We start from the raw sequence: 26,240 nt of genomic DNA, 5'->3' as shown, positions 1-26,240 counted from the left end.
GTCATGTTTTAGGAGCAAAAGCAGCGAGTGCCTGTTGTTCCACTCTCAGGAACGTCCCCCCACACTGTCCCCCTGCTCTAATACAGGGATGTGTTTACAGGGAGCCAGCCTGCATCTCGGATCCTTCACTGCGAAACAGAGGCCTGATGCTGCCCAAGCTCTGGTTTCCACTTGAAATTCCCGGTAACCTTTCCATTGCTCCTCAGCGGTGTGAATGGAGACATCCAAGGCCCCACATTCCTCTCTGTCATCTCCTGTCCAATACTGACAACTTTATAGAAAACCCAAAGGAAAAGGGGCCACGGCCACTCGGCCACAGCTGTGCTGTCCTCTGCCACTGCAGACAGAGTCTGAGATGCAGGACAGCCTGAACGACACTTTATAGTTTGCACTTAATGTTCACTTGCTTCTCAGCGGCTCCCACAGACTTTGTGAGTCATTTCTGATGTTTTCACATTAGACCAAGCTGATGAATCTCCTTACCTAGTTCTTGGGCCAGTTTGGTTACCCACAACGTTTAATGATTCTGAAAAATACTGTAACGAGCGCCTTTATAAATGTAGACTCTCCTTGTTTAAAAATGACACTAGATGATTTATGAGGGGAAAAAAAGAATTGACCTTCTTAAGGGTATATGTGTGTATCAGTTGAGCCATTTATCTATAACTTGCCTTAAAAAATAATTTAAGGTCTTTTTTTAAAAAAAATACATTTTATTGATTTTTTACAGAGAGGAAGGGAGAGGGACAGAGAGTTAGAAACATCGATGAGAGAGAAACATCGATCAGCTGCCTCCTGCACACCTCCTACCGGGGAAGTGCCTGCAACCAAGGTACATGCCCTTGACCGGAATAGAACCTGGGACCTTTCAGTCCGAAGGCTAATGCTCTACCACTGAGCCAAACCAGTTAGGGCTATGGTCTTATTTTTAAAAATATTTATATGAAGTTATGAATATTTTGGGATGAAACTCTAGCCAGTTAATCTTCACCTGCTCACCTCCCGAGTTTGTAAAAGTGATCAGAAGGGACCTGGCAAAATCCACATCAGCTTTGGAGGAAAAAGCATTGTATTTGTGGGATAGAACATTACTTATTGCTCTTTAGCTGTTTTGGAAAACATACTTTATTGCTGCTGTGGTAGATTAGTAACTAATTCCTCCTAAAAGTGCCTCTGTTGCCCATTAAAAACCATCATCAACAAAAACAACAAATCTACCCAAACAACAACAACAAAAAACCTGGTTGCCCTGAAAGCAAGACTCAGAGGAAGAGTGAGGGCAGGAGCTCCTGGCTTTTCCACAAGTGCCTGTTTTAATGTTGATTTAAGAAAATATTTAATAAAACCCCTAAAACCATATAGAGGCCTGGCCTGGTAGTCCAAGAGCCAGGCCCCAGTCCAGGACATTCCACGGGGTCCTTCCACAGGTCACACCCTCCTCCCCCAAACCCCCGTTCCCTGGGTCTTCGTTTCTTTCTTTCTGTGTGTGTTTTAATATATTTTTATTGATTTCAGAGAGGAAGGGAGAGGGAGAGACAGAGAGAGAGAGAGAGAGAGAGAGAGAGAGAGAGAGAATCATTGATTGGCTGCTTCCTACATGCCCCGATGCCCCACACTGAGGTTCAAACCTGCATCCAGGGCATGTGCCCTGACTGGGAATCGAACCGTGACTCCTGGTTCACAGGTCAACACTCAACCATTGAGCCACACAGGCTGGGCTTTTTTTTTTTTTCTGTTAAAATAAAAGAGGCGGCGAAGGGCTGATGACCTCTGATGCCCCTTCTACAGCTTTATTTTTTTTAACGAGACCTTCTTGGCAAGTCACTTTAAAATGAATAGTACATGTTCCAAATCCAAGCCCAAGTGCATTGGAACTTCTGCAGTTTGGACACTTGGTCCCATGTTGGTAGCCAGCGGGGTGATCCTTAATGATCTCTCGCTGTGTAAAACACACCTCGGTGGGGGGCCACGCTCAGACATGGATTTAACAAGCTGGCCGGCCTCGGGGGCCCGGTGAGGGCGGTCTCCTTGCTTCTCCCACAAGCACTCACTGAGCACCTCCTTGCAAACTCACTGGGCTAGACGCCCTGAGACACAGCAAAGGAGGCAAGAAGACAGGACCGCTGGGGAGGAAGAGGCGGGGACAGCGAGAGCCCAGTGTCACAGAAGGTCAGCCCTCACAGAGGGGAGGTGTCACCACTCTGAAGCTGGAAACACACCAAGGGCCTCTTATTTGGGGAGGAGACACCCCTGTTCACTCTTCATACCAGAAGCATCAGGTGCCGCCAGTACCCACCAGCCTGTACCCCGCAGGGCCTGGGCACTCACCTGAAAAACCGCGGCTGGTGCTCCACGTTGTTCTCCTCCAAGACCCGCCGCCTGTCCCTCTGCAGCTGCTCAATCCTCTGCTTCTGCACCTCGGCCTCCTCCACGTTCCCTTCTTCCAGAAACCTGAGCGTGGAGGGAGAAATAAAGGAACTCAACTCCACGAAAATGGAGCGACGTTACTGCTGAAACTGCGGGTGTCTAAACTGAATATTCCCAACACTCTCCTATACATAGGCCCTTCTCTAACCCTTAAAACAAGATTGTGAGGTCGTCAGGGAAGATCTGATTTTTTAAATTGGTGATATATACATACTGTATATATCAAAAAATTATGTCTATACAAAGTAATTTGGAGTAAAGTCTCCCACTCATCCTTGTCTCTGATTCTTGCTACCTGTTTCCTGCCCACCCCACCGTCACTCCGCAGGTAATCCCCTGCTATTAGTTTCTAGTGCATTCTTCTAGACCAGGGGTGGGCAAACTTTTTGACTCGAGGGCCACAATGGGTTCTTAAACTGGACCGGAGGGCCGGAACAAAAGCATGGATGGAGTGTTTGTGTGAACTAATATAAATTCAAAGTAAACATCATTAAAAAAAAGGGTACGGTTTTTTTTTTTTTAGTTTTATTCATTCCAACCAGGCCGGATCCGGCCCGCGGGCCGTAGTTTGCCCACGGCTGACCTAGGGCCAGGGGGAAGGGAACAATGGGGACATTATTGTTTAATAGGTATGGAATTTGAGTTTGAGATGATGAAACATTCTGGAGAATGGACAGTGTTCATGGTTGCACAGCAGTGTGAATGTATTTGATGCTGCTGAACTATACGCTTAAAAATGGTTAATAGGGAAAATTTTATGCTAGGTATATTTTACCAGGATTTAAAAAAGTAAAGTAAACCAGTGAGATGCACCTATGAAAAAACAGTGGTACAATCTGGATGTACAAGGCAGGATGATGTCTTTTTGCTGTTATTTTCTTTTCATTTTTACCTATTTATTTACTAGCTACTTATTTAAAATTTACTAGATAAATTGTATCTAATATAGTCATTCTTAAGTCTTAGAGTTATAGAGAAACATCGATCAGCTGCCTCCTGCACATTCCCCACTGGGTATGTGCCCGCAACCAAGGTACATGCCCTTGGCCGGAATCGAACCTGGGACCCTTGAGTCTGCAGGCTGACGCTCTATCCACTGAGCCAAGACGGTTAGGGCTTACCTTTTTTTAAATTCTCACCCAAGGATATTTTTTCCATTGTTTTTTTTTTTTTTCTTTTTTTTTAAGAGAGAGAGTGGATGGGAAGGAGGAAGAGGAGAGGAGAGAGTGAAACATTGTTGTGAGAGAGACACATTGATTGGTTGCCTCCTGTATGCACCCAACCTGGGCCAGGGATTGAATCTGCAAACGAGGTACGTGCCCTTGACCTGGAATGGAACCCGCAACCCTTCAGTCCACAGGCCGACCTCTAACCACTGAACAAAGCCGGCCAAGGCTTGTTTCAACTTTACTTAACAATACAGGGTGGGGAGAAAGTAGCTTTACAGTTATGAGTACCCGAAACAGAGTTTATTCTTGTATTATTAATTATTTTATTATTTTCTAAATGAACAACTATAAACCTACTTTTGCTGCACCTTGTATATCTTGGAGATCTTTCTTGGTAGCACACAGACATCTTCATTTTTTATTAGCTGCATAATATTCAATTGTGTGGACATACCTGAATTTATTTAAATAATTTCCTACTGACAGACTTTGGGGATGCTCCCAATTTTTAAATGTAATTTATCATTAATGCTGCAATGAATGACCATGTATATCTGTCATTTTGTGCGTGGGTTAGTGTACCTGTAAGGAGAAATTTCTAGAAGTGAGATTGCTGGGTTAAAGGGTGAGTTTGTAATATATATATAAAACCAATAGCACTTCATGGGGATTATACCATTTACATTGCCACCAGCAATGTTATTAGTGCGCCTTTGCCCTATAGGCTCAGCGTACACCACACTTTTGAGTCTTTGCTATCTGATAGGTTAAGAAATGGGACGTCAATGGGGTTCTAAAAATTTCATTTCTTTGAGTGAGATGGAGCATCTTTCATGTTTAAGGGACATCTGCATTTCTTATTTTGTGACCTGTTCATTTTCTTATGTCCATTTTTAAAATGAGTTGATCTTGATTTCTAGAACAAATTCATGAAATGAGTTGCAAGTACAGATTCCTCAGTTTGTCATTTATCTATTCACTCTGGGTATGTATTTTATTTACTTTGCCATGAAGGGTGTTGATGGATTTTTCTCTTTCTTTCTTTCTTTTAATAAAGTCAAATTTTACCCTGGCTGACGCTCTATCCACAGAGCCAAACCAGTCAGGGCAACCTGTTCATTTTCTTATGTTCATTTTTAAGATGAGTTGATCTTGATTTCTAGAACCAATTCATAAAATGAGTTGCAGCACAGCTTGTTAGCAGCAAACAAAGAATCAAAAGTTAGCTCTCAATGCATCAAAATAATTTAAATTCTAGGGGTGGAGGAGGAGGATGTTTTTTATTCTTTCAACACACAATGTTTTATTTTTATTGAATGCAGTAAAACTCTTAGAAATAAACACTTTTTTGATACTTCAATAGAAATGGGGCTCTACTGATGACTAAAGGTCGTACCACACACAGCGCTAAGCTGGGCTCCGTTCCTACCACACGGCTGCTTCAAGTCGCCCTGGCCCTCTATTCCTGATGACATTATCTCTCTCTCAGGTCCCTCTGGTGCCCCGGGAGTTGTTAATAACAGTCTTTTTAAAAAGTTTTACATCTCTGGAGACAAAGATAGTTTTTTTTTCTTCTGGGTTTTGGGTCTTAATTAGAAAGGCCTCGGGGGAGAGATAATTCTTTCCATTTTATAAAGTAGGAATCTGAGGCTGAGAAAGATTAAAAGACTTATATGTTGCACAGCTTGTTAGCAGCAAACAAAGAATCAAAAGTTAGCTCTCAATGCATCAAAATAATTTAAATTCTAGGGGTGGAGGAGGAGGATGCTCTTTATTCTTTCAACACACAATAAGTTTTATTTTTATTGAATGCAGTAAAACTCTTAAAAATAAACACTTTTTTGATACTTCAGTAGAAATGGGGCTCCACTGGTGACTAAAGGTCACGCCACACACAGCGCTAAGCTGGGCTCCGTTCCTGCCACACGGCTGCTTCAAGTCCCCCTGGCCCTCTATTCCTGATGACATTCCCTCTCTCTCAGGTCTCCCTGGTGCCCTGGGAGTTGTTAATAACAGTCTTTATAAAAAGTTTTACATCTCTGCAGACAAAGATAGAAAAAAAAAAAAATCCTTACCTTTGGTCTGGCCTAAATCGAGTGTCAGTAGTGGTAATAAACATCTCAGACCTGTCATCATTTCTCTCAGCTCTGAACTCTTCCATTTCTATTAAAATATCCTGGTTAGCAGCTGAACACTGCCCTATACATTTTCTTCTCTGCAAGTTTTTTCCTACCTACAAGGATAAGGCCTCTGCTGTATGGGTCGCACAGCAAATTTATAAAACACTGTGAAATTTCTAGACTGTTTAAGCTATAAAAATTGTTCATTTACTAAAATAAACATGTAAAAAAAGCTCTCGGTCCATTTTACTGACAAACAAGACTGCCACTCTAGAATCCAGGTGTGTTCTTTAAAATGCTCACCCAAGGACATGGAGAGAGAGAGAGAGAAAGAGAGAGAGAGAGGGAGAGAGACAGACACAAACATCAATTAGTTGCCTTCTGTAGGTACCCTGACTGGGGATCGAACCTGCAACCCAGGTATGTGCCCCGATGGGGAATCAAACTGGCAGCCCTTCAGTGCACAGGACAACACTCAACCAACAGAGCTGCTCCGGCCGGGCTAGAGAATCCATTTTTCATTTGAGAGACGTCAAATTCTCCTAAAACTCTGTCTACTCCCTAAAATAGTGTTGAACTCCTAGCAAGTGGTCAATAAACGTTCTTTCTTCCACACCTGCCCTTCTTCTCACCTATTTTAATGTAAAACCATCTCAGCAGAAGCCAGGGTTGGAGGGATTATGCTGGCACAAACACAGCCGCTGGGACTGAGGGGACAGAGACGACGGGACAGAGGGAAGAAAGCTACCAGGTTACTGGCATTTCACAGGCTGGGACCACAGAGTGCTCCAGCTGCACATGAGCCAAGGGGCAAGTGGCTGGGGTGACTCAGAGGCCCCCAGGCTGCCACTGCCAGGGCAGGCCCAAACGGCACAGGCCTAGGGGCGAGGCTGCCGCCACCTGGCAAAGGGTGGGCCCACTGCTGCAGCTTAGCCTGCCGGTGGCCACCACCCAGAGCCCGGGGACAATGGAGGCAGGGCCACTGCCCCAGTGGGCCCAGAGGGTTGGACATGGAACCAGAGAGAATTATCCTGGACCCTTACGATCTAATGACATTTTTTCCTTGCTAGTTCAGGCTTGCCTGGGGCCTGTCATCCCTCCATGTCTCCCTTCAGAATGCCGATCCTTTGCCTGTCACCACTGTATTTTGGAAGCACATTTTGGTTTCCTAGGCTCACAGCTGGAGAGGATGAATCACACCTCAAGCCTCACCCATGCCTGACATGATATTCAGATGAGACTTTGGACTTCAGAGTTGATGCTGAAATGAGGTAAGGCTTTGGGCGGCTGTTGGGATGGAATAAATAGATTTTGCCTGTAAGAAGGACAGGAATCTGGGGCCCAGAGGCAGAATGTTACAGACTGAATGTATCCTCCCAGAATTCACAGGGTGAAGCCCTCCCCTCCGTGTGGCCTCTAAGGAAGTAATGAAGGTTAAATGAGGTCAGAAGGGTGGGGCCCTGAGCCGGTGGCCACCTGCAAGCCAGGAAGAGGTCCCTCACCAGAGCCCAAAGGTGCCAGCACCTTGATCTTTGATTTCCCAGCCTCCAGAACTATGAGAAAATAAATTTCTATTGTTTAAGCTACCCAGTGTGTGGTACTTTGTTATAGCTGTCCGAGCAGATTCATGGAGACGTATTGTCCTAACTTGAATTCTAGCTAAAAATCAAGCTAAAAACACCCAAACTTACATATTGAGTAAATCAAACATAGGCTAATGAAATCACTCAAAGCCTGAGCTCTTGTTGCTCACATACACGAATACAAATATTTTCCATGAACTTTCTTCAGGCCTTTTTTTTTTCCCAGACCATTTTTGAAGTTTCAGAAGTCCTTTTTGTCAAATTCTAGGTCTAATGTTCTGAGTATCCTAAACATGAAAATCATACCAAAGCTTCCTAACGTGCCTTCAAACATCTATCCCAGTCTCCATCCCCCAGAGTGAAGACAGTGGTTTTCCTTGGAGATGGGCCTGGATGCTCATGGCCCAGGCAGAGACCTGAAGTCAGTGAACAACACTGACAAGAACAGTAGCTCACATAGTGTTCTTTCATCAGGGTTCCACCTTAGCACCCATAGGGGACGGCAGCTCTGCTCTGTGATACACACTTTAAGCAAAGGAAAGTGAATGCTTCATTTGCAGGATGTAACGTGTGCCCCTGAGCCTCTGCAGCTAGGACGGCGGTCACGGCACCAATCCCTTCTCACTGCACATGACCTCTGTGGTGGGGGAGGATGAGGCCGCCGCCCTCTGAAAGAGACACTGTTGGCTGCCCCTTCTGCAGCATCTCCCTTCCTTCCTTGCTAATGGAGACCGCTCTGGTCAGGCGGCGCTGTGTCCTCCTCGCGGATGCATCTACCCATCCGACTCTCTCCTGCCTACCCGGTTGCACAGGATTGCTGTGGGATGGGTCTGGACCCGCTTCAGGCTGACAAAATGTAAAGGCATTTCCTGGGGGACCCTTGGAAACCCTTCCTTCCTGAGGAAGGAGAGACACAACAGAGAAAGCTCTTTTGTCCTCCCTTCTCCCTGCTCGGCGAGCTGCCCCGTGGGGATAAGATACATTTACATCCATGAGGGAAACATCATGGTCATATTGGGAGTCACAGAAGGTGCCCTCAATGATCTGTGCTCCCTACACAGGGTGCCTCTCAGCAACCCTGGGCCCCCCCCACCCCCCGCCCCTCGCTTATTATTAAGTATCAGCACATAGCCTCATGCTTTAAGCCACCATTAGAATGGTTTTCTTGTTTTGTTTTGATAGGTCTCTCAGCACAAGGGGTTTATAATGTGACCATGACTGGGAAACACACTTCGGAGATGAACTAGTCTGCGCATGCTCTGGGGACCTGTTAGGAAGGTCTGGCTTCCCTGGTGGTCCTTCCACAGCTGCTTCCGGGCTCAGCATCCTTGTGGGATGGCAGGCGAGGCCAGAGTGGCTGTGGTGCTGGATGAGTCTGGGGGAATCCCTGACTCTTGTAGAACCCCCAGGTCACCCTGCTTTTCCGGTAGCATTTTTCTCTTGTCCTACTAAAGAACGGCTTCTTGTCCTTGACTGATATCCCTTCTGTGCCCGGGCACAGGCACAGGCGGCTGGGTGCTGATGGAAGATGGTGGCCATGCATTAGCTATGGCCTCATTCTGGGATAAGAACCCAGGGCCTCCCAGAGTGACAGAGGTGCTGGTGATGAGCATGGGAATGAGTCTGAGACCTGATCCGGTGAATGAAAGCGGGACTGACAACTCAGACCCAGTTAGAAGCAGCCTGGAGACTCCATGGCCGCTGATGCCCACTGCTGACGCCCGCCCCTCCACAGTTCCTCCGGCCACGCCCCCACCATCCCCTGGGGCTGATGCCCCTGATACTGACTGGCTCTCCAGACACAGGTGGAGGAGGACGGGCCGCCGTAGTAGATGCTCTCATGCCATTTCCCGAAGAGCCGGTGCACCGCCTTCCCACTCTTGTCAAACACCGTACCTTCGATCTCGCGGGAGTTCGTGCTCCAGTATTTTGCCTAGGATTCAAAGGGGAGTCGTCTGTTGAGTATTTTGGGGTCAACTTATTACAGATTTGAAGAGGGGGAGGGGAGAGGAAAAAGAAAGAACCATAAGGGAAATTCTATATTGCATATAGTTTGCCAGTTTTGGACTCTTATCTCTTATCTCTTTTTTAAAATCACACTTTTAATTATTTAATAAAAATTAATAGCTAGTTCTTTAGAGTTTGCAATCTCAACCAGCCAACATTTGGTAATTTTATGTGTGTGTGTAAGATACTTTTTTTCCCTACTTTTTCTACATGCAAAGAAATAGGAAAGCTCACTTCTACATCAGCCAAATAGTGTGGTTGGCCTGTAAGCCCCCACACATGCCCTGACCAGGGCCGCAGATCGAGCCTGCAACCGAGGTATATGCCCTTGACCCGAATCAAACTCAGGACCCTTCAGTCCGCAGGCCCACGTTCTATAGACTGAGCCAAACTGGCTAGGGCCTGACAATTGCAATTTAAAAGAAATGTAATTCGTGTAATTTTTTTCTCTAAAGGCACAAGACAATCTTTTGTAAACCAATAAAGGTGGCTGCTTTGTAAACCAAGAAATTTTCTAGCATCCCCCCCATCTAGATCTGTCCCTCCAACCACAGAAACCTGAGGCAACGCATATTCACACTGTGGTTGGTCCTGGTCTGAGACCAGCTGGGCTCAGCTCAGCCTGGAGGGTTTTATACAGTACTACACCGCGCCCAGCAGAGGGAGCTCTCACTCCCTAGAGTTGATTTTTTCCAGATCTTTCAATTACCTGGCTGCCCTACAAAATCTCTACGGAGAAAAAAAAAAAGAAGGCATTACTCCATAAGTCGAAAATCCAATTGCTGTTTTCAGCTAAAGCAGGATCTATATTTGGAAACCTATAAAGTTGAGTGGCATTTTCAGGCCACATTCCTAGTCTGGTAAATAGGGAGAAGGGCGGAGTGCAGCAGCATCTCCACCTGAATCAGAGATTCCTAAGCCAGTCCTCGCGTCCTGCAAAAACGAGAAAGATAGAACCACTGTCCAGGCTCCGCAGTTTATTCCGAAGCAGGACTCACTTCTTTTTTGCAGATGTTTGCCCACTATCCATTGCTGGGAAGAGGACGGGACGCCAGAGGCGGCGGTCCTGCTCACTGCAGCGCCTGCATCTGCTCTCAGGCTCTTTCAACACCAGGGACACGCTCAGTGTCCGAACTCTTCTCATTGCTCATGGCTACAAACACCTACTCTCTGTCCCTCAGTGGGCAAGTGCCACGTGGGTGGCAGGGTTCCTTGGGGAAAAGGCTGGACAAGGGGGCTACGGGAGCAGGGGTGCGCAGATTCCCGCGCCAGACAGCCTTTTGCTTCTTCTCTGCAGGGAGCTTAATGAAGCTTTCAGGCAGGGCCATATTTATTTTATGTGAGTCTCTACCAGGTTTACGTCTGATTACAACCCAGCTTGACTTATGGGGTGTAAGAAAGACCCCAGTGCATCTCTCCATCATGCCCCCCACCAGCTACCGGTGGTACGGAGAGGTACCCCATGAAGTTCCACAATTAGAACCTAATAACTCTGCTTAGAACTTTGATCTGAATTCAGTGCAAACATTTTTTTGAGGGGGTAACACTCTAAGGCAGCGGTTCTCGACCTGAGGGTCGCGACCCCTTTGGCGGTTGAACGACCCTTTCACAGGGGTCGCCTAAGACCATCCTGCATATCAGATATTTACATTACGATTCATAACAGTAACAACATTACAGTTATGAAGTAGAAACGAAAACAATTTTATGGTTGGGTCACAACATGAGGAACTGTATTTAAAGGGCCAGAAGGTTGAGAACCGCTGCTCTAAGGCCATGTTAAGTACTTGAGATTTGCAACAGCAAGAGGGCATCTGAGGAGGAAGAAAGGTGGGAGGAGGCTCCAGTTGAGGCTGGTGGAAGGCCAAGCCGACTGGCAGGTGTTCTGCCTCAGGCCAGCCTGTTCATTCACCCTGTGATGAGTCTGCTGGGGGCCAGGCCCCATATCCAGGCAGCAGCTGCACCCCAAGTGAGAGTGAGGAGTGAGAGTGAGCAGGCGTTTGCTTTTCTGGAGCCAGGAACGGCGAGGGAGGTGTGGGGAACAGAAAATAAACAAGTAAATCAATGGGGCAGTTAACTGCAGACAGTAATAAGGAAATGGGATGTGATAGAGAGTCACTAACAAGACAGGGCAGGTGATGGAAGCATCTGGGGAGAGGAGAGAGAATGAAGAGAGAAGGGCCAGTGTGGTCAGAGGACAGTGAGGAAGGATGGGGACGAGGGGCCGGCAGGAGCTGAGGTTGGAGGAGTGAGGTCAGTGTGCGCGTGTGTGTACACGTGTATGTGAACTGGACGGGCGGTGCGGGCAGTGCAGACTGAGCCGGTCCTGTGGGCCTCTGTACGGATGCGAGCTTCTCCGTGAGAAAGACGGACGTTGTCAGAGGATTTGGTCAAATATAACACAACTTCCATTTTTAAAAATTGTGGTAAAACATACATAACAAAATTTACCTTTTTAACCATTTGTAAGTGTAGAATTCAGTGGCATTAAGTACATTCATAATGTTGTACAATCACTGCCTTATATCTTTCCAGAAATTCTTCATCCTCCCAAGCTGAAACTCTGCCCATTAAACAACTCCCCAGGCCCTCTCCCCAGCCCCTGGCCACCACCATTCTGCTCTGTCTCTGTGGCTTTGACTGCTCTAGGGACCTCACAAGAATGGAATCAGACGGCTGGCATATTTCACTCAGCAGGTCTTCAAGGTACATCCATCCTGAAGCATATGACTTAGGTTTTATTTTATTTTTTAAATATGTTTTAATTGATATCAGAGAGGAAGGAAGAGGGAGAGAGAGACAGAAACACCAATAATGGAGAGAATCCTTGATCAGCTGCTTCCTGCATGCCCCACACTGGGGATCGAACTGTGACCACTTGATTCATAGGTGGATGCTCAACCACTGAGCCATGCTGACCGGGCTGACATATTTCAGAAGAGACCCTCTGGCTGCTGCCCTGAGGACAGACCAGGGGGAGGATGGGTAGAGGCCGGGAGGAGCTATGGCCCTGGTCCAGGTGAGAGAGTGGGGCTGGGACCAGGGGACCCCAGCTGGCATTGTTTGTCTGCTGGCATAGAAGTGAAGGTGAAAGGTTCCCCAAGACACATGAGGCCCCAGCTCTATAAGGCCTTTCCAGGGTGGAGTAGAGACCCAGGGCCACCGCTCACCTTGATGAAGTTCACTTTGCAGTGGCAGGAGTCGTCATTCAGGTTCTTAATGACAATCTCCCCATAGTGCTCAATCCACCGCTGCCCACTTAAGATGTTATGGATGCAGGAGGTGACTTTGTTCCACTCAAAATGGTCCCCGAAACTAAAGGAGGAAAAGGTGAGAGGGTGATGCCCAGAGGAGCCAGCAGGGGATGCAAACAAGCGCTGCTTTTTAAGTAAGTCACGCAATGGTTACTCATCCCTGCACCTGCGGAGCCAGCACCCACTGAGAACCGGGCTGGGCTCGGCATTCTGAGCCTTCACTCTCCAGGGAGGCAGCACACTACCGAGGGCGACAGCACCAGCCTCAGCACTCTGCAAGCGCCGGAGGCCTGGCTACCTCTGCTGACCTCATGGAACACCCGCCCCCTCCGGGGACAGAGGAGGGAACTGAGAGCCAGAGGTGACTCGTCTAAAGTCCCCAAACTAGGGAAGGGAAGTGGCCATGGGGAAGAATGGGGGTTTTCACTACCTGCTCTCCCGCCCCCACATACATGTGCACACACATCTATATATGCATATAGGTACACACAAGTGTGTGCATATTACGCACCTATATGTACACACACATATATCATATGTGTAAATCTTAAGATACATATATCTTAAATCTTTTACAACGAGAAAGTATTCAGATTCCAGTTCAACAGATACATAATAATTAATAAGACCAAACACTGGCATGGCACATACCATGTGCCAAGTACTAGTTTACGTGTTTAATCTTCACAGCAGTCCTGTGAAGTGGGTAGTGTATCATCCGCGGTTCACAGGTGGCAGCACTGGAGACCAGAAAGGTTAGGGAACCTCCAGGATCTGCCATCAGCTCGCAGCAGAGCGAGCACCGGGGTCCTGGCAGCCTGGCTCCAGGGGCCACATTTAGTTTTATGAGTAAGTGTCAATCATCCCTGAAAGACCAAGGCCATACCCTTCTGAAAAGGAATTCAGACTGTGAGGCAGGACAACCACGTTAACAAAAACCATCATTCTTAGCGGTCGTACACTAATTACCATGTTTCTCTTTTATTAGTGTAGATATGTTTTAATTGATATCAGAGAGGAACTAAGAGGGAGAGAGAGACAGAAACATCAATAATGGAGAGATTCCTTGATCGGCTGCTTCCTGCATGCCCCACACTGGGGATCGAACTGTGACCACTTGATTCATAGGTGGATGCTCAACCACTGAGCCATGCACCCAGCGCCTTAGGGATCGGGGACCGTGGGCAGCTTGCTCCTAAGGCTGCCATCTTGGCCCTAAGTTCTCTAAGGTTCCCAACCACAAAGGCACTTACGCCGGCAGAGTCACATGGGTTGTGCCAATGGGAACGATTTCCATGGATTTGCCCCAGAATTTGTTTTTCCATCTCACATCTGAAATGAAATAATACCAAGTATTATTACACATTTACCAGGAGAGCTAGGTAGACAAAAGAGTTCTTCGGCTGCATAAATGATCAATCATGACACCAAACAATCTCTTCATAATAAAACCCCTTATCATATAGGATAACTTTAAAAAATATATTTTTTATTGATTTCAGAAAAGAAGGGAAAGGGAGAGAGAGATAGAAACATCAATGATGAGAGAGCATTATTGATTAGCTGCCTGCTGCACCCCCGCCCCCCCACTGGGGATCAAGCCTGAAACCCAGACATGTACCTGCTCAATCCACCGCTGCCCACTTAAGATGTTATGGATGCAGGAGGTGACTTTGTTCCACTCAAAATGGTCCCCGAAACTAAAGGAGGAAAAGGTGAGAGGGTGATGCCCAGAGGAGCCAGCAGGGGATGCAAACAAGCGCTGCTTTTTAAGTAAGTCACGCGATGATTACTCATCCCTGCACCTTCGGAGCCAGCACCCACTGAGAACCGGGCCGGGCTTGGCATTCTGAGCCTTCACTCTCCAGGGAGGCAGCACGCTACCGAAGGCGAGAGCACCAGCCTCAGCACTCTGCAAGCGCCGGAGGCCTGGCTACCTCTGCTGACCTCATGGAACACCCGCCCCCTCTGGGGACAGAGGAGGGAACTGAGAGCCAGAGGTGACTTGTTTAAAGTCCCCAAACTAGGGAAGGGAAGTGGCCATGGGGAAGAATGGGGGTTTTCACTACCTGCTCTCCCGCCCCCACATACATGTGCACACACATCTATATATGCATATAGGTACACACAAGTGTGTGCATATTACGCACCTATATGTACACACACATATATCATATGTGTAAATCTCAAGATACATATATCTTAAATCTTTTACAATGAGAAAGTATTCAGATTCCAGTTCAACAGATGCATAATAATTAATAAGACCAAACACTGGCATGGCACATACCATGTGCCAAGTACTAGTTTACGTGTTTAATCTTCACAGCAGTCCTGTGAAGTGGGTGGTGTATCATCCGCGGTTCACAGGTGGCAGCACTGGAGACCAGAAAGGTTAGGGAACCTCCAGGATCTGCCATCAGCTCGCAGCAGAGCGAGCACCGGGGTCCTGGCAGCCTGGCTCCAGGGGCCACATTTAGTTTTATGAATAAGTGTCAATCATCCCTGAAAGAACAAGGCTATACCCTTCTGAAAAGGAATTCAGACCGTGAGGCAGGACAACCACGTTAACGAAAACCATCATTCTCAGTTTTGTTAGAAAGTATAAATGAGTTTTTAAAAAGCATCTTTGCTGGCAATTTTGGTCTCAAGGAAGCATTTTCATTTGAGGGGAATAAACTGTGAGGTCGTCACAATAAGGAATACTTGCATTTACTGTCAAACACATTAAAAAACCCAACCAGACACCCAGCGCCTTAGGGATCGGGGACCGTGGGCAGCTTGCTCCTAAGGCTGCCATCTTGGCCCTAAGTTCTCTAAGGTTCCCAACCACAAAGGCACTTACGCCGGCAGAGTCACATGGGTTGTGCCAATGGGAACGATTTCCATGGATTTGCCCCAGAATTTGTTTTTCCATCTCACATCTGAAATGAAATAATACCAAGTATTATTACACATTTACCAGGAGAGCTAGGTAGACAAAAGAGTTCTTCGGCTGCATAAATGATCAATCATGACACCAAACAATCTCTTCATAATAAAACCCCTTATCATATAGGATAACTTTAAAAAATATATTTTTTATTGATTTCAGAAAAGAAGGGAAAGGGAGAGAGAGATAGAAACATCAATGATGAGAGAGCATTATTGATTAGCTGCCTGCTGCACCCCCGCCCCCCCACTGGGGATCAAGCCTGAAACCCAGACATGTACCTTGACTGGGAATTGATCTGTGACCTCCTGGTTCATAGATCAATGCTCAACCACTGAGCCATGCCAGCTGGGCACAGGATAACTTTTTATTATCTACTAGTGACCTGGTGCATGGATTCGTGCACATTGAAAGGAAATTAATTAGAAGGTGGCCGGCAGGGCAGGACTGGGGGAGACTAGACACACCCTGGAGCCAACCTCCCTTGGTCCCTCCCCGGCTGGCCACACCGGGGGTAGCACTGTGGCTCGAAGGGCATCTGCGGAGTGAGCAGGGTTCCTCTGGCAGGTGGGGGCCCTCAGCCTGGCCTGCGGGGATCAGGCTGAAACCGGCTCTCCAACATCCCTCGAGGGGTCCCGGAGTGCGAGAGGGCACTTTGAAAAGTTGCTGTTGTACAGGGTGTGGAACGCAAACACAAGTGTGCAGTAAACCAGATTCGGGGCCAACAGTGCCCCAGCAACAACATAACCCATGGCCATAGGTGGAATCGCGCGGCCCCACGAGGAATCGGGCTCCTTTCTCTCTGGTTTCGGGGTGCATCACCTGAGAACCACCGCTGCCAAGTCACTGCAGCTCCTGCGTTGAGCGTCTGCCCCCTGGTGGTCAGTGCGTGTCATAGCAACCAGTCAGACGGTCGGACACTTAGCATATTAGCCTTTTATCTATATATATAAAAGCCTAAGCGACCGGCCAACTGGCTGGTAGCTATGATGCGTAATGACCACCAGGGGGCAGACGCTCAAAGCAGGAGCTGCCAAGCTGCAGTGACTTGGCAGCTGTGGTTCTTGGGTGATGCATCCAGAACCAGAGAGGAGGGAGCCCGATTCCGGGGTGTGTCATCCAAGAACCGCCTTCTAGCTGCAGTGACTTGGCAGCTGTGATTCTTGGGTGATGCATCTAGAACCAGAGAGGAGGGAGCCCGATTCTGGGGTGTGTCATCCAAGAACCGCCTTCTCGCAATCCGGGACCCCTCGGGGGATGTCAGGAGCCAGTTTCGGCCTGATCCCCGCAGGCCAGGCCGAGGGACCCCACCGGTGCATGAATCCATGCACCAGGCCTCTAGTATATATAGATAATTAGAAATTGAGTTCTAGGGAAGCTAATGAGAAGATGAAGTCCCTCCCTTGGGAGAGCTCACTGGCTGAGTATGTTGTGTGGTGAAATGGAAGAAGAACATGCTTGGTTAGAGAGAAGAGTGGGAAGACATATGTGTACAAACGCCACTGGGCTCTACAGCCTGGCTAAGAAGTCTGGTCTGTGAGCCTCAAGGGAAAATAAGATGTTTGTTTGGACAGAGAACTGATGTGATTAGAGACAGACTTTGCAGAGATAACTGGCAGCAATATAGAGAAAGGAATAGGAGCAGGAGAGATGAGAAGCAGGTGACAAGTTGCAACGATTGCCCAGAGATTCCAAGTCCAGGGCCCACTTTTAATCTTAACAAGCATTTAACAGCCATTCCGTAATAAAATAAAAATCTAACATCACAAAAAACGAGGGGGTTGAATAGATTAGCACATTACCTTGCCAGAAAACAAAATTTTCAGACTCAGCGTGACATGCAGAGATAGGTGGGTGGTGGCTGACCTGTTGGAAACAAAGGCCAAAAACATTAACTGTGTGTCTCCTGAAGTCCCTTCCTTCTCCCTTGCGTTGAGATGTAACAACGCTCAGCGTCGGTTTTCTTTTAGCAAGTCTGTCCCTTAGAAGGCGCTTCTAATGCGGTCAGTTCCAATTTGCTCCAGTTTGTTAGGGGTGAATGGAAGCCTCGGAGAAAAGTGGCAAAGTGAGAGAGGAGGACAGAGACACCTTTTGAAAGACGTGAAAATAAAAACAAGGGCACGCCAGGGCTGCCCGCTCACAAACCCTCTAATCTGACATCGGCTACCCATGTCAAAATCCCTATCAGCTGCTCTGAGGGCACCTGCATTTAATTAGATTGTCAAATCACAAATATTTTTAAACGCTACTTCTAAGCAACACAAAAACTCTCAATGCCTCAGCAGATTTCACTCTTTTGAAAATTGCATCACATGTCCAGTCTCTTTGCAAATTACCTACAGGAAGACGAATTCAAGATCACTTTTTTAAAAAGAATAATGTGTCTACAAACCATTATTGAAGAAATATTAGTCAACTGGTAGGAAAAAAAGTTTTACTCATTTTCTGTCATAATAGAAATAGGCAATTTGAGTAAATAGGCAATTACATTCTAGAAAAGAGTCCCCTGGGGCAGAGACGGTAGCCGACTCCCTGCCTTTTGACACTGGAGTCATTACTTCCGGCTGATTCACTAACGAAGGAGCTAATGAGGAAATGTGTCCTCAGTTACTGAGGCACGTGAACGGTAAGTGTGCTGTTATTATAATTCAGTACTAGTAAAACCAGAGTGACGTTGGCGGTGGTGTTTCCAGAAACTTCTGTCAGCTGGTTCTTAGCCAAGCATCTTACATGTAGAGCATCCAGCTAGGCTTCACATTACAAACGAGGAGAGAAACCAGGAAGATTAAGCAAGGTTTCCCAAACACACTGACAGGAAAGAAGCAAAGGGAAAACCCAGCATTTTTTGTTTATATCATGGTTTTCAGGAGTGGGGGTGGCGGGGAGGTGGTGGCTGACAATGCTCAAATCCACAGCTCTGGACCCTCAGGCACATGGTCTGAAAACCACTTCCGGTGCCACCCCTGTAGGCAGAGAACGGCAGGGGCAGCTTCATCTGGAGTCCTGTCACATACACGCTGAACGGATGGCTTTCACCTGCCAGCTCGGCCCGAAGAGAAGCAGAGGCAAACTCGTAAACAGCTGTGGCATCTCTCAGTTCTCAGCGAGCACCCATCTCAGATCCAAGATGTGATGGGCGATGCACCTTTGCTGCCCCTGGACGGTAGTCATTCCCACAGGCCTCCTAAGAACACAGCCCCTCCCTGTGTCTGTGGGATTCTCAGGGGCAATTTTCACTTCCAGCCCTTTTAGAAACCTACCTCCTAAAATGCATGCAAGCATAACCAATGGACACAGACACCAGGGGGGTGAGGGCATGTACTGGGGGCTGGTGGGTAGGGGAGGCCGGGGGAGGTAAATGGGGGGGGGGAGGAAGGAGACATATGTACTACTATTTGTAATACTTTAAGCAATAAAAAAAATCCTGTAATTTATTTATATAGCAGAGGTCTTTCTTCACCCTGACCTAATCATTTTTATTTATGCTTTGAATGTACCAAGAGGAGGGAAGCAGATGGGAAAAGAATGCATTTCAATATTTGTGTATTTTTTAAGTTTTCCTTTTTTTGGATTTATAAAAATATCCCTTAAATACATCAATTCTGCAGCTGTTCCGAGACCTAACTAGACAGTCTTCCTAGTTCCTGACTTGCCTCTGACCTTGTAGGGCAACTTGTGGGGATCAAACCTACAACCCAGGTATGTGCCCTTGACTGGGAATTGAACTGAGACCCTCCAGAAGGTCGACGCTCCCATCACTGAGCCACACCGGCCAGGGTGACTCTTCCATTTTAGTAACTTTCAATAACTCCACTCGGCTTTTCTGTCGAGAGTATGTGGATGGGTGGGTAAATGGTTAAAATGACTGGGACAGCGAATCAGGAAAAGCCACTTTCAGGAAATAGCTTAACTGCGCATTCTAAATTTAGACCAAACCTTTCCCAAAGGTAGGAAGAGAAGCCACGCCAACTGAAGGGAGTTTCCTGAGCCCCCAGTGGCTGATGAAGCCCCACATAGCAGAGCTCCGTGCCAGGCAGCAGGGGGAGCCAGTGAGGAGTAACTCACCCGCAGGAGACAGTCCAGGAGAGAAAGGAAGTCCTTTCTGCCTGACCCCCCCACCCCACCCCCAGTTCTGGGCTTATTTAGAAAGCCACGGCTGACTCAGATTTCTTGGCACAAAGAAAGCTCCTTCCCCGAGACGGTGGACCATATGACAGGAATGTCTATAACTTACTCCAGATGCACCTCCTCCTCAGAGGCCACCCGCCAGCCACAGTGGGCGCTGAGAACAACGTCCTGTGTGAGTCGGAGGACGCAAGGCCGAGTGACAATGACAGACCAGAGCCCACAGTCTGGACAGTATAAAAGGCTATTTTCCATCTGCAGCCCAAGTCCAGCAGCTCTGAGCGCAGCACCTAAACTACACGAGAGACCCCAAGAGTGTGATGGAGAAGGGATGGGGATGGAAACAGCGCATTGGCCGAGGGGCGCTGGGAGGTGCTGATGCCCTCGCCCCCCGCCCCTTAAATAAGATCAAATAAGAACCTGTTCAAGTTGGAACAACATAAAGCACCCTGCACACCTTAACTGTTATGAGGAGAATTTGAACAGCAAATGTTTCCTCTGGTGTCTGACAGCTGAGTCATTCTGACATGGCATTTTTGGGTCTTTTAGGGAGAAAAACGGAGCTCGATGTAGCTGGACTCTGGGAAGTAGCACTCACTTCAACCTCCCGGACCACTGAGCACTTCGAACATCCACGTACCCACCAAACCACAAAGCAACACGCCCAGGGCTTGGGGGAAAGGGATAGACACCAATTCTCAAATGCCTAGAAAACACAGTAGAGAAGCCAGCTACCCTTGTTCCTTTCGAGGTCCCTTTCACTGGGAGATATGATTTCCATCAACATCCTCGTTAGAATAAAATTCCACCCAAAAATGTTAATTTGGGGGTCCTTCCCAGTTTATGATATTAGTCATTCAGTGACCTCTACTCAGTGTAGGGGTACAAGAAGGCAAAGGAGCCCCGCTCTGAAAGCTGAAGCGTTTGTGTCACCTCCACATACGAGAGTGGCATGTGGCTGGCTCCATGGAGGGAGAACATCTCCTGGGCAGGAGGCAGGAAGAGCCATGCTGGCAGGGACCGCCCAGGACAGAACAGACGCTTTGGCCTCTTTAGATGTGTTAAAGTAGAAGGTCTCTCGGCATAACCAAGGGCAGGTGGGGGGGAGGAGGGGGAGGGACTGGGCTGAGGTGTCTCCCGCTGGCAGGAAAGGGAGGTGCCTGGCCCAAACTCTCTCCGCCCCTGGGGCAAGTGGGCAGCCCCGCCCATCCCCATCGGGGTAACGGCCACCTCTCCTCCTCAGGGCACTCGCCTCATGATCACAATGTTGGCTTCCCGAGTGCTCTGTCCAGGGGTGGGGACAGTCTGCCTGGGCCTGCTCACCAAGCCTTCTGGTCCACAGCCCATGCAGAGCAGCAGGCTCGTTCATGTACCAGGCTCTGTAACCTTAGCTGGTGGGACGGCCCCTGGGGGCTCATGCATTCCTGGGTGTATTAAACGAACCAACCGCCCAAGGCCATGGGGCTCAGTTCCAGGCACAGGAAATGGCTCCGTGACCAGGGTTAGTGGCATCACCCTGGTGACGCCAGCCGTGGGGACTCCTGCCGCCTCCTGCCTGGCTCTCTGTCAGAGACTCACCAGGGACATTATGCCCCCCTTCAAACCACTTGAATTAGCAGCGTAGATACAGTACATCTTATTTCAACATTCCTCTTACTATTCTTAACACTGTATATTAAAAAAGATTTTTAAAGTTACCTCTAAATATAAGAGCAGTAACCACATGCTGAACGTTCCCTCTACACATCAGTGTATTATTTCACCTGAGCCTTACATTCCCATGAGCTAAGCATCGCCTCTTATGTCATCAAGAAACAACTGAGGCTCAGAAAGTGTACGTCGCTGATGCAAGGCCAGGCACAGAGGAAGTGGTGGAGTTGGGACTTGGCAGCAGGTCTACATTCTACCCAGCACACCCTATGCTGCTAACAGTGACCAGATCTCTCTCTCTCGCCTGTTTCCTGGGGATCCGTTTCACAGAACTGAAGACTACATTACGCAACGCTCTTTCCATCGCCGCGCGTTCTCTCTCCACACCACCGCAGCGGAAACCCAAGCAGGTGCTGAACTTGGCCCTGCCCCGCCAGGGCTCCCGGGGCTGAAGCTTAGCTTCAGACAAGCTCATGTTACTATTGTTTCCTATACCTATTCATCCTGTCCTGATTGTCGGCTGGAGTTTGGGGCTATTTGGGGCCTTTATTTCTTCACATGAGTGCATATAATGCCATGGTAACCAAATTACATTTTCATTTATTCTCATTCCATTTTAGGTTCAGTACTTAAATAACCCACTTGAATTTGAATCAGATTATCATATCTCTTTAACTACTGATTTAACCCCCTACCTCCCTGATACCAGGGTTTAATTTCTCATTTCAGGCTCTAACTGGAAAGCTACTGAAAATGCGCTTTGGGATTATCGTGTATCCATTTTCCTTTGAGTTTCAGAGAATGCTGCTTGCAATGTGCAGTTAAGACAAGCACCGTTTCCATAAACCTGTCAGCCACACCGCCCTTCCCTTTCTACCCCATAATGCACCTCCTTTGATAAAGAGGGCAGCAGGGTGTCAGGAAGGAAAATAATATTTTAGCAACCCCCCCTTCATTTCCCCTCAGCTTTCTAAGAATGGGGAGGAGAGAAATGTATCAAAGCAATCATGTTTAATGTTCCCAGGTGACATTTAGGGTACACGGAGGGTGGGCATGTTTGGCTGCTGCTTTAACTGGGGTGGGGGGGATTGTTTTTATCTTTATTTTCAGTACCTTTGCACCCTGTTTTAGCTAAGCAATTCCTCACTGATGTACCTGGCTGCTGCCAACATTACACTAATGCGAACCATGCCGTCCAGCATGAGCAAGGAGAGCACACTCACACCACACTCTTTACTTCACGGCCTCAGAGCCTCGGAGAGAGAACCTCGTCAACCCTTGCAAAGCCACCTGAAGCCTGTCCGTGACCATCACTCCCACTCCAAACTGCAGCACAGAGGGAAGCGGCCGACCTGGTGACAAGCCTAGTAAGAGGTGGAGCTGAAAGGAACCTATGCCGTCTGGCTCCAGAGATGCTGTCCTTGAGTGTCGTTCTCTGCTAATCCTGAGAGGGGAGGAGTCATGTGGAATCGGGGACCTTGGCTGCACAGGTATGCAGTATGCTCACCCTCGCTGAGGACAGGCCCCGCAGCCCCCGCCCCGTGCGCTCTCCCAGCACCTGGGCAATGCTAGCTAGGCACGTGGTATATGCTCGATACATACCCCCCGCCCCGTGCGCTCTCCCAGCACCTGGGCAATGCCAGGCACGTGGTATATGCTCGATACATATGTATGGACCGAGTGAATAAATACATGAATGAATGATTATTCTTAAAATCAAGAATAATGCGTTTATTTGGTGCTACCCATCCTGATGGGGGCGTTCATGCTCTAAAATGATGGTGTCAACAAGCTGAGGGTGCACCCTTTAAACCTAAATGGCAGTTTGGGCAAATGCTTCTTACTTAGAAATGTCCTCTCCCTGTGACTTGGAACAGAAAGGGCACGGCTGATACGTGTGGCCAAGCCAGAGAGCTCAGCAGTGCTAGGACCTTCATGCCCAGGGGTGGTGGCTAGCTTTCTGTGGAAGGGAACTCGATCCCTCTCTTCATGTATAAAAGCCCTATAATCATCTGAGTTGCTTTGAAACTAGTGAAAGGTGGAACACAAATATTTGAAAAGCACATGCCATGGGAGGTAGAAGCGACTCCTCCAGTATAAGTGGTGGACACAATGCTAAAGGGTGGACACAACACTAAAGGGTGGACACAACACTAAAGGGTGGACACAACAAACAAGAAGGTGTATACCCACCTGTTCTGAAAAATACCGGAAGCCCTTGTCCTCACGAATACACTCATATGTTTCTCCAAGAACCGGATTGAAGGGCTTGCTCCCAGCGCGGTAGTAGCTGGATGCATATGCCGACACGGCAAAGGCGGCCACGTACACCTGCGGGGAAGGAGGAGAGAGCGTCGTTATTGTCCTGTAACCAAGACATTTATTTTTACCAAGATATGAGCAAGATAAAAGGCTTTCTTTCTCTCTTTAAGGTTTTTTCAGAAGCCAAAGATTTACCTCTGCTTTAAAGACAACCAAACCACTTTTGGTTTAATTTTTATTTTATTTTCGTTTTATCTATTTATTTTTAATTAATCCTCCCCCCCTTTTTTTAGAGAGGGAGGATTAGGAGGGGCGGGGGAGACACAGACAGATATTAATGTGAGAGAGAAGCATCCATTGGTTGCCTTTCTCATGCACCCTGATTGTGGATGTGCCCTGATCGGGAACCAAACCCATGACCTGCAGCCCAACTTTGGTTTAAAGTTGCAGGTTTCAGTAATGCTCGCTGTGGCCTCAGAGACAAATGAACCAAACATGTTCAAACCGCCCATTTGTTCTGATGCCGCCCCGGTGGCACAGGCTTTCGACATGCCGCTCTGTGCCACGTGAACTGCCCTGTTCGTGAGCTGTTCAGCCCGGCCCAGCACCTCCGGACCTGACAACACCCGAGACTCCTGATGTCCTGCTTAGGTTTTGGGGGAGAAGGAGGAAGAAAAGCATAAAAAGCCAAACTTTCCTCAAATTTCAGAAATTCGCAACCTAAGTTTAACCATTCCCAATCTGATGCTGTAGAAATAGCAAAACTCGTTTTGACAAAAGAACGTCTGTGCGAGTCATTGCCTGAGCCTGAGCAGCAAGCCCCGGGACGGAGCACGGTGCCTGCCTTTGCGAAAGTTCTGCTTCTGGGGGAGGACAAAAGGGAACTCACACAGGAAAGGGAAGGAAAACTACAGGTGACCACCAGGAAACCAGATCCCCGCATGGCCCCCACTGTGAGGCCCTCGGCGTTTTTATCGGTTTCCCTTCCAGGATCCCCAAAACACACATTCTTTTTTTGTCTTTCTGGGGAAGGGGGGGGGGGCGGGCAGCAAAAAAATTAAACTTAAGTGGCAAGAGCAGCTTCTGCGTTCTAATACTGAGCAACCATCTCCACGTTTCCTCTTCCCAGCACCTGTCACGAAGCTGCTTCTCTGGGAAGAAAAGCTGAGTGCCCTTCATCAGTGTTCACTGGACTCACACCTTTCCTCAGCCATTCACCGATAGGCGCCACCTTCCCCCTCACGCTAGAGGGCACCCTAGAGCGGCTGGGTGGTTTATAAACACGGATCACTATGCTCCATTCAGCCTTTGTTCTTGAAACCTGGGTAACTGTTCCTCTCTCTGCTTCCTCAATGCCCGTTACCTGTTCATCAGCAAGGTCACAGTCTCTATACTGAACGCTGAGCCAACCCTGAGTCACCTTCCCAATTTAAACTAGAACAAAATGCACACATGAACCTGGAGTCACTCATAATGCTGAGGGAGACAGGGGAGGGAGCAGGCACAAGCAAGCATCCTCCTTTTTGGCTGGACAGCAGAGAGATCTATGCAGGGCCCAAGCTGACCCACAGAGCAGTGAGCACAAGCCCAGGGGAAGGTTCCGGCTCCCAGCTTTCCTGGATTTCCCCTCCTGCACTTGGTGCCGGAATGCAAATCCTTTGCTCAAATTTCTTCTCAAGGTCAATTACACCAATCAGTCAGCTGAACATCCTAAGGGTTTCTTAATTGTGGCAAGAATGAAGCACCTTTAAGAATACTTTCATCTTCAACGCCAAACTTTTCCTTCACAGAAAAAAGCTGTCCACAAACGCTGACTTTTAACACTTGCCTTAGAAGCTATTTGCTTCCCTTTGTTCAGCAGAAATTCTCTGGGGAAGAGTAACAAAGATTGAAAAGACACACAGTGTGTTTTTCTCTCCTACTCTTATTATCTGTGGTAACAAGAAAGCCTCCTTGATGGAGAAGTCCCTGGAGGCTGTGTGGAATGCCTCGGGGATGTCTCTTTTCACCCACTAGTTAGAGTTCCCTTTAATCTTCAAATCACTAAAGTAATGACGTTTTGATTAGGAGGAAAGCTGCAGAATGCTTAGAATTTAGGAAAGAATTCAGCTCTCTCAGCTGGAAGGTGGCTTTATGACCTGAACCCAAGGGGGCGTGCCAACTCCAAGTCAGCCACTCAGCAAATGCCCAGGACAGAGACTCTGCATTGGGGGAACACACTGGAGTCCCAGCCTCCCACACAGTGACCTCCCTGCTGAGCAGGTAACATGTGAGGGCTGAGCTGTCCAGTCTCACCACCATGGAGTTCCCCAAACGGGGACCGATGCGGAACACTCGGGAGCCCCTCAGTGGAAACTGAGTAGACAAACAAGGTGACCTTCTCTAGGATGAGCTTCAAAAAACACATAGTAACAATTCTATACACTAAGGAGGAGGGGGAAGAAAACACAAAAAGAACCTTCCTTATGTGAAAATCTCTTCTGAGAGTGTTATTTTCTGAAAATCTAGGAAATAGCTGTGGAAATATTCCAAAAATAAACAAAATCATTCTCAAGGGAAATTTATCCTCGACGAGAAAAACAGCTTGAGAGATTAAATTCTATCCACCTGGGATAGTAAAAATAAATGCCCAGACAGCCCTCAGGGCAGGCTTTCCAGCCAGGCTTATCAGAACAATCACATGGAAAGTTCTGGAGAAAGAGGAAGCGCAA

General features: G+C 47.8%; 1 protein-coding gene across 1 annotated transcript in view; it reads right to left on the bottom strand.

Moving 5' to 3' along the window:
* Positions 1–2,305: 2,305 nt before the first annotated feature.
* Positions 2,306–26,240, bottom strand: part of OSBPL3 (oxysterol binding protein-like 3) — a 152,558-nt gene continuing 128,623 nt past the window's right edge. The window contains exons 16-22 of the mRNA XM_014537035.1: positions 23,461–23,598; positions 17,295–17,358; positions 15,406–15,484; positions 12,477–12,621; positions 9,056–9,232; positions 5,672–5,829; positions 2,306–2,451 (exon numbers count right to left, since the gene is read on the bottom strand). Coding sequence (XP_014392521.1) covers positions 2,325–2,451; positions 5,672–5,829; positions 9,056–9,232; positions 12,477–12,621; positions 15,406–15,484; positions 17,295–17,358; positions 23,461–23,598 — 888 coding nt within the window. The 3' untranslated portion in view covers positions 2,306–2,324. The remainder of the gene's footprint in view (positions 2,452–5,671; positions 5,830–9,055; positions 9,233–12,476; positions 12,622–15,405; positions 15,485–17,294; positions 17,359–23,460; positions 23,599–26,240) is intronic.

The sequence above is a fragment of the Myotis brandtii genome, unplaced genomic scaffold (assembly GCF_000412655.1).
Source record: "Myotis brandtii unplaced genomic scaffold, ASM41265v1 scaffold17, whole genome shotgun sequence".
Classification (NCBI taxonomy): domain Eukaryota; kingdom Metazoa; phylum Chordata; class Mammalia; order Chiroptera; family Vespertilionidae; genus Myotis; species Myotis brandtii.
This window is presented reverse-complemented; position numbering and strand designations above follow the sequence as displayed.